Genomic DNA, 8,738 nt, shown 5'->3' with positions numbered 1-8,738 from the left:
GGAGTGAAAAAGATTATCTTAGCGGGATGTGTTTGATGCATGTTTAATGAGGCGCTTCTGTTGTTAGTGTGTATATGCACATATGCATTGTCCTCTGAATGATGCAAATTCAAGCACATTAAAAGTTAACCAGACAGCATGTGTAGAAAGAGATGTTCCAGTGTTACTTTAATAAAGAACAAAACAAAACAAAAACAACTAATATTTAAACTTGCAAGCTATGCCATGAGAGAGCTAAAGCTCTTTCTCTCAGAAGAGAGAAATTTTTTAAAGACCCAATGCAAATATACCTAGGAACATTTTTTTAAACCCTTATTATTGAATTTCGTTTCATGGTCATCAAATTCCTGACGTGCTGCTCTTAAATATATACACCAAGACACAGTTAGCTATATTTGACACCTTTCACAGACATAATGTCCTTGTTCACAACTCCTAAACAAGGAATTAACAGCATGTAGGATGTTAAAGCACATTTGTTAAAACACAGCTTTGACTTAAATGAACAAACCCAATCAAATTGAAAGTTTAGCAAAATTCCAACCAGTCCTCACTTTATGAAAAGAACTGACCTTTGATATCAGGAACTATAAAGTCAACATGTGTTATTGTTTAACAGAGGGTTGGGTTGAGAGTGCACATAGTTTTATTACAACCTACGTTTCTTTGAGCTGGGGTGACTGTTTTGAGCAGCTTAACAGGTATGTCGATCTTTACCAAACAAAGCTAAACATTCTCAGTTTTTTTGCAGGTGCTTATAATAAAAAAATCACATTGATTACATTAGCATTAACAGTTACCAGAGGCACAAAGAGTGCTGTAAGCAAGTCAAGGAGAAAAAGTAACATAATTATTATTTCTGGATACTTGTGTACACATAAATATTCAAAATGTGTATTTTTAATTACATGGTTTTAATTACATGCTGTTATTAGTTAAAGGGTTTGCAATTTGGAAAAAAAAATCAATTTATCAGCATTTTATAGACAACATCTGATTGTAAACAGGGCAACAGAAACCATAGCCTATGTACAGACACACTGCAAGAACTCAAAATCTTACCAAGTATATTTGTCGTATTTCTAGTCAAAATAATCTCATGACAGTTAACACTTATGTTAATGACTAACATCTCAGTAAGATATACAAGCTTGTTTTTAGACAGAGGATCTTGAAACTAGAAAATTTCATTTGTTTCATTGACAGATTGCTTCCACTTACTTAAAAAAAAAATCTTGCGTTAAGTGAAAGAAAATATATCAATGTTTTATCTCTGCTTATCAAAAGAGATAAATTTTACAGAACTTTTATTTTTTTAAGTGCTTTTGTGATTTTGCTTTAGTTCAGCATGGCAGAGTCTATCAATCTGTCTTTGAGAGTTTCACTTTTCCTATCAGCAGTTTTGATATATGCCCCCCCCCCTTCTTTTTTTTGCAGATATCTAGAATGACTCCTTTAAAGAATAAACATCTCTTGGTTTTGCAACATGTTGCCATTGTCCTCCTTTTTCTAATACAATCTTGTGGTGGTAAGTTGCACACAAACATTTATAAAGTCCACAATTTAAAGTTCTTAGTCTTTCACAGAAGATGAAAACATACACTGTAACAACAACAGTTTATGTTGAAATGTTAATTATGTTAAATAAATCAGTTACATAGCTTGCTCAGCCTGATCTTCACAATTGTGAAACTGCTGAACTGTATTTGTCCCTAAATTTGTTTAGGTCAGCATCAGATGATTGGTCCAACTCAGCCAGTAGTGGCCATGATTGGTGATGACATCATTTTGCCATGCCACCTGGAACCTGCTGTGGATGCTGTTGACCTGACTGTGGATTGGTCCAGAACTGACCTCAAACCTAGATCTGTCTATGTGAGGCGAGAGGGTGTGGAGCTTCTGACTGAGCAGAATCCTTTGTACACAGGAAGAACATCACTCTCTGTCAACAAACTGCAGTGTGGAGACGTTTCATTGAAACTCTCCACAGTACAACTCTCTGATGCAGGAACATACAAATGCCTTGTACCTAAATTTAATGCAGAAACTGTGGTGGTGCTTGTTGTGGGTAAGTTTAATTTAGATCAATTTCTTCACTTTGCAATTTAGATGTAAAGAAACATACATACTGAGGGTCAAAGGGCACAGAATGAACAGGAGGGATAAAGAAACACTTGTGTCAGCTACAGAGACATATGAGTTGAGAATAGAAGTGCATTTATTTTGGGTAACCAAAATAGCTCTTTCTTGGGATAAAAATACTTCCTGGACAGATATTTGGGCTGAGCATATTGACATGAACTGCAAGAGGGAATGAGTACTGAATCATTGGCACTTCTGGCCTTTGGGCACACAAGCTGACCAGTGTAGCACATGTAGCAGCTGAGTTATTAAACAGCACAACTAGAGAAATAAAAGATGTGCATAACAAAAAAACGGTATTTAGAATCACAGGGGATTTCTGCACCAACTAAATGGGCTTTTTGCCTACCGAGGGGTATCTTGCCCTACAAAAAAAACAAACAAACAAACAAACAAAAAAAAAACCTGCAGCCAAGGTAGACCTTTTACCAACCCAGATAGACCAGAGGAAAGTTGATTTGACAAAAGAACTACTTGGATAAGTACAAGTTAATTTCAGCCTATATACAAGAACTTTGAGAAGAGCAAATGGAATAAATAAGACCAGAGGGATTGGCACAGTTCATTTCACATAGCAATGTGCCTCTCTATAAGCTTAAAATGACAATTTGAGTTATGGTTGAACAGATTTGGGCTTAGTTTTAAATATTTTGGCAACTATATTTCATTATTTTGTTTTTTCATTCTTTTCTTTGCAGGTTCAGTTTCCTCACCAGTCATAGAACTTACCAATGTCAAACATGAAATGGTGTTAGAGTGTAAATCTAATGGCTGGTATCCAGAGCCTCAGATGTTGTGGGTGGACAGTGAGGGAAAACCTATTTCTCTTGAACCTACAAAAAATGTCAGAGGTTCTGATGGGCTCTATACTGTCAGCAGTAAAGTGACTGTGGAGAAAGGACAGAGCTACAGCTTCACCTGCAAAGTTCAACAGCAGAATATCAGTCAAATCAAAGAGGCACACATCCATGTTTCAGGTAGAAATGCTTTTTTATCACTCACGTTAATTTTCAGTTACATAAAATAGACTCTAGCACATTTTGTCTCCTTATATTTCAGGTGATCTCTTTATGGTTCAGTCTAATACTGCTGTTCACATTATCGTCAACTTGGCAGTCTGTTTAATAAGCTTTGGGGCAGTAGTAATCCTAATATGGAAATGTGGACAAAAGAAAACCAGTAAGTTCAAACTTCATAGTACTTTTTACCCCAACCTCAAATTATCATCAGACCTGTTTAACGTCTTGTTTTATTGTAACTGAAGGGCTAAGTAGTACAAACGTGATTCAAATAAAAATGACACAAACACATAATGTAGTTATGTTGAAGGCAACCCCCAGTGGATGGAGACTGCAGCATGTCAGCGGTTTACGAACAAAATTGGAGGCTCTTGGGAATGTTACTTTTATAAAAGAATATGACCAGCTGGTAACTAGAGTTACTTGATTAGAGTCCCGTGTTGTAATGAGATGTGTTATAGACATGCAGAGCTGGTCTCATTAGTGCAATATGTCTGTGACGGTTCTAAGTCGTCCAGGTCATCGTAGTCTAAGGAGCTTGGAAAGAAAAGTGTCTGCATGTTTTTAAGTTGCTTGAAGACGTTTCACCTCTCCTCTGAGAAGCTTCTTCAGTTCTAGGGTCAAATGGTGGAGGGTCGATCTGATTTCCTCGTGTTGGTGTTGGTCCCAGATCATCATGAAAATGTTGTTCCAGGATCAACATTGCAAGTGACCAATCAAAATTTTGTGACGTCATACTTTTGCGACTTCGGGAAAAACCGCTGTAAAACAAAAAACTGTACTTAAGCTGCAAGAAACCGCATCTGTCGGCCGATCAACGGACCCTGACCCTAATCCTAACCCTAACCCTAACCATTTAATAAACGGTAAGCAGGATTGATATTGTCCTTGCAACACTGGAATTTCATAAATGCAAGAATGGCTTGGCGCGCAAAAGAATAAAGTCACAACATTCTGATTGGTCACTTGCAATGTTGATCCTGGAACAACATTTTCATGATGATCTGGGAACAACACCAACACGAGGATATCAGATCATCCAATGGTGGAGAGTCCCAGATTAAGGTCTGTGGGAGTAACTCACCGAGAGGGACAAAGGACCCCCTAATGATCCTCTACCTAATCACATGATAAAAATAGTACATAAGTATTTTATTTTTGAACATTTTTATTTCTACTTTTGCAATTTTATTTTTTCAAATTGTCATTCTCTTTTGTATTCCTCTTGAGCACTCTTTCCAAGTATGTGTTTGAGTTCTCATCTATATTTCTTTTAAACATTTTTTCCTGCATTTGTATTCACAAAGAAAACAAGATACATGATAAGGATGGAAATGAACTACATCAAACAGAGATGGAGAAGAAACTACAGAAAGTATGCGAGGAAAGGAAAAGACTTGAAGATCAGTTGCAGAACAATGAGGAAGACTTAAAACATGTTCAACAAACCACTGAAAAACTAATGGGGCAGAAGACATCTCTGAAGAACCAAAAAGAAAACCTCATTGCACTACTGAAGGAGGACAATAAACAGTTGACAGAGATCGAGATAAAGCTGAAGAAAGACTACCCAATACTTCAGAAAGAAAAAAAAATGAATAAGCGTGGAGATAAAAGAACTGGCCTGGAAAACAGAATCAAAGTGCATGAAGAACTGCTAAATATGACAGAAAACCTAATGGAGAAAACAGAAAAGATTATAATCCAAATGACAGAAAGGAAGGGAAAGCTAGAAAAAGACAAGGAACAAATTATGAAACACTTGAAAGAAGAACAAAGAAATGAAAGAGATTTAGAAGAAAGTGTCAGAGAAACAAGCAAGAAAGAAAGTTCCTCAGACAATTTTGTGTCTGATTCTAATATCAGGCCTCACCAAGAGTCCGATCTTGGTGAGTGCGTACGTGTGGTGCAGGAAGGTGTTGAAAGAGACACATTAGAGCCTCTAGTCATATAAAGTGTCTGACTACAAAATGTATGACTTAATAATATAAGTTTAATAAAATCAATGAAAAAATGTTAAGTAACAGAGTTTTTAAAAGGTCAAACAAAGTATTCCTGTGTTTGAATTATGTTACAATGAATGTCAATGGGAAAAATTGCTAAAGAAAAATTCTGCAAATTAAGGTTAACAAAGAATATGTAATGAATTGATTTCAAGGTTTAAAAGTACAAATTTTGTGTTAAATCATGTAATTTAGACAGAAAGAGAGAGAGAGATAAGGTGTGGGTGGACATCGGATGATTAAATGTCAACAACTTGATTGGATGTCCAAAATACGAACATGTGACGCCCAGTTGAAAAGGGGGGAGAAAGACTGATCATAAAAATGGGGTGTAAAAGAGACTCTGCGTTCTTCCCTGTTGTCTTCTGTGAGATGAGCAGTTCAGAAGATTGGATGAAAGGGATTCACAGTTTCTCAGAAAATTCCAGCAGGGACACTAAAATGGGTAATGGAAGTCCAAACCTTAAACCCGTGAATTGATTTTGGAATTTATATCTGCTCAAATACCATGAATGGCCAGCTGCTTTCCTGTTGGGTGATTATCATCAGTGGATTTTCAGATCTAGTTGCACTCATCATGTCTCTTCACCAAAGTTAAGAACAAATTCAGCTCACAATATATTAGTTAGATAAGTGTAGTTTTTGATTATTGCTTGGGGATTGTTACTCTTTTTTACTATTTTACTTCTACCATGCACTTGCTAAATTTCTTTAATAAAATATTCTGCCATTAGTCTAAGTTGTGGACATTCACTTTTTAAGCTTTTTTGAAACAGTAAAGGCAATGGTTTGAGTATTATTTTTTTATTTGTGCAATTAGCTCTTACAGGTTACCCTGTCAATCAAAGTGGTAGTTGTTAGTTCCTTTAGAACCTACCATCAGTGTTACTTCTAAGGCTGGGGAGTGGACCAGATTAAAGCTACAACTCAAATATGTCATGGTGCTGAGTTGTTGACCCAGCGTTTTGGGTTTATTGTGATTATTTTCCTCTGTTCTAGTTATTCTGATTTTGGTAATCTGTATCCCCCCCCCCTCTTTTCCCTGTTCGTGTTCTAGATTTCCTGTTTTATTCTGAAGGTCTCTGACTGTTGTCATTGTGTTCTGCTTGTGTCTTCCTGTTATCGTGTGTATTAGGATCAGCTGTTCTCCCCTCCTGTGTGTGATTACCCGATTACCTTGTGTGTGTATATATAGTGGGTGTCAGTCTGTGCCTGTTGTCGGCTCGTCTGCGTTTCTTAGTATCCTGTGTTCCTTGGTGTTCTGTTCCTCTGCCCCTCTGCCCGCGTCTCTCTGCCCCACACCTTGTTTCGTATGTTCCCATGTTTGTTTTTTAGTTCCCCCAAATTAGGTTTCTTCAGTTATTTGTCATGCCTCACTGCCTGTTTGCCACTACACCACCTTGTACATAAACGTCACTCGAATCATCAGCCATCGCCAGCATTTTGGGTCCTCTTTTCCTCATTCCACAACACGACTGCTGCCCTAGCCGTGACAAAATAGGTCTAAGTGTGATGTTCTGATGACTTTTAGCTGATCATAATATGTTTAACAAGGAAAGAAAGTCACTGTCCATCAACAGTCTAAAGCTGTTTTACTTTTTCTTACATTTTTTTCTCCACACTTACAGGCCCTTATTTATTTCATACTCCAGCATACATTAAACTCTAATAATTAGGGATGCACCAATACCAATTCTAGTATCGGGGCCGATACAGTAAAATGTGTGTGTACTCTTAAAAGTTAACCGATACCGAGAACCAATACCAACTTATTTCATTAATGAGAGGGTGGCTTGTCATTTCTGTTGTAGTTTTTTAGATTGGCCACTAGGGGGACATGCCATGCTAAAAAGGCACAGGGTTAGGCAAGTGAGACTGGTGTCTCCAGATAAAAAAAGAGAAACTGGAGGCTGCTGTAGCAAGGCTAAACAAAATGTCAGCAGTGTGGAGTGGACTGGAACAGCCAACTTTAAATCGGGTTTTGGAAAAGCGATGAAAAATGTCAAGAGAAAATGCGTGGGCAGTTAAAGGGCGGCGCTGACTCATTTTATCACTCTGGATGACCAGCCAATGCCAGAAGTGGAAAACATTCCCAGCCGCCCATACATCAGGGAGATAATGGTGCCAAAACATACTGAAGAGGTAAAGACAAGCAGTGTGTGTGATCTCAGTCCTCAACTGATGAGGATTTTGTTCGTCAATGCCAAATACTTTTATGTTGTTTGTTTGTTTACAATATGGACACTGCAATAATTTAAAAGTTTATTTTATTCTCAAACCTAATTTGTATTTATTTTATTCCAAACAGAAGTGTTTATTTTTTTATTCTGAAAGCTCGAGACAGTGCGAATAGTTCAGTGATATGTTATTAAATTACAATGTGGAGACTGCAATAATTTAACAGAAGTGCTTATTTTTCACTTGAAATTTTATTTTTGTGGTCATTTTTATTAATATTTTATTTTTTATCGGTGGAGAATAAAATAAAACCTGTCTTCCAATTCATTGCATTTGTGTGTGTGTGTGTGTGTGTGTGTGTGTGTGTGTATGGTAGAAGTATCGTTTTTTTGTACTCTGTATTGGCAAGTACTCAGATCCTAGTATCGGTATCATATTTGTTTGAAAAAATTGGTATCGTTGCATCCCTACTAATAATATTACAAGCATAATGTCAAGCTGATATACAGTATACTTACACCCCACTTTTCAGTTATTTATTTGTAAAAAATGTTTGCAATCATGTATGATTTTCGTTCCACTTCTCACGCGTACACCACTTTGTATTGGTCTTTCACGTGGAATTCCAATAAAAATGATTCATGTTTGTGGCTGTAATGTGACAAAATGTGGAAAAGTTCAAGGGAGCTGAATACTTTTGCAAGCCACTATGTGTGTGTCAAAATATGGCCCTGTGAATAGGGATGGGTATCGAAAACCGGTTCTTGTTGACAACAGGGCAACTTGCAATACTTGCAAAGTAGATATTTCACTTTAAGGGAGGAAACACTACGAATATGCAAAAGCATTTGCTCACAAAACACGCGATAACCTTAAATGAATGTCGTGTTTTTTAATTCCGCTCCGGACTCGTGAATCTCAACCCAACCGCACGTCCTCTCCCGTTAATGCGGCAGGTAAATAATCAACTAACAGTGCATATTATGTTAGCGCGATCTGCCTTATTACAAAACTTGCCATTACTGTGCATTTAGGTGATCATGATGAGAGAGAGAGACAGAGTCTGGCTGGCATTCGCTGGCAGTTCTTGCTGCAGTCTACCGGTAGCGTCTCCTTTCAGGCCAGGATGAATGTCGCCGAGCAGTGACTAAGTTTGTGGTCAAAGCCTTGCACCCATTTCCCACAGCAGATCCCCCCGATTTTCGGTAAGTGAATGTGTTTAATTGTAGAAGGGTCATTACTGGATATTCTTATGTAATTGCTACAGAATAATTTATGTTATACTTTGTTATTGCTACAGAAGAATAATTATTTTACATTTACAATTTTTTTTTTCCTATGGGGACCCTGTGACACCCCATTGAAGAGCCGTAGGCTGTGGATCTCTTTAGATCTC

General features: G+C 37.3%; 1 protein-coding gene across 1 annotated transcript; it reads left to right on the top strand.

The window, feature by feature from the left end:
- The first annotated feature begins 1,767 nt into the window (after positions 1 to 1,767).
- Positions 1,768 to 8,489, top strand: LOC135932660 (butyrophilin-like protein 10). Its single transcript, XM_065470202.1, has 3 exons — positions 1,768 to 2,068; positions 2,841 to 3,119; positions 8,377 to 8,489. The coding sequence occupies exons 1-3, from the start codon at positions 1,768 to 1,770 to the stop codon at positions 8,487 to 8,489; spliced, it is 693 nt and encodes a 230-aa protein (XP_065326274.1).
- The last annotated feature ends 249 nt before the right edge of the window (positions 8,490 to 8,738 follow it).

This window comes from Pelmatolapia mariae, linkage group LG3_W (assembly GCF_036321145.2).
Source record: "Pelmatolapia mariae isolate MD_Pm_ZW linkage group LG3_W, Pm_UMD_F_2, whole genome shotgun sequence".
Taxonomy (NCBI): domain Eukaryota; kingdom Metazoa; phylum Chordata; class Actinopteri; order Cichliformes; family Cichlidae; genus Pelmatolapia; species Pelmatolapia mariae.
The sequence above is the reverse complement of the archived record's forward strand: the minus strand, read 5'-3'. Positions and strand labels throughout refer to the sequence as shown.

Coding starts and splice junctions, on each gene's coding strand:
- LOC135932660 (XM_065470202.1), top strand. CDS start 1,768: ATGATTGGTGATGACATCATTTTGCCATGCCACCTGGAACCTGCTGTG. Junction 2,069..2,840: donor TGTGGTGGTGCTTGTTGTGG/GTAAGTTTAATT, acceptor TTTTCTTTGCAG/GTTCAGTTTCCTCACCAGTC. Junction 3,120..8,376: donor GGCACACATCCATGTTTCAG/GTAGAAATGCTT, acceptor CTGTGCATTTAG/GTGATCATGATGAGAGAGAG.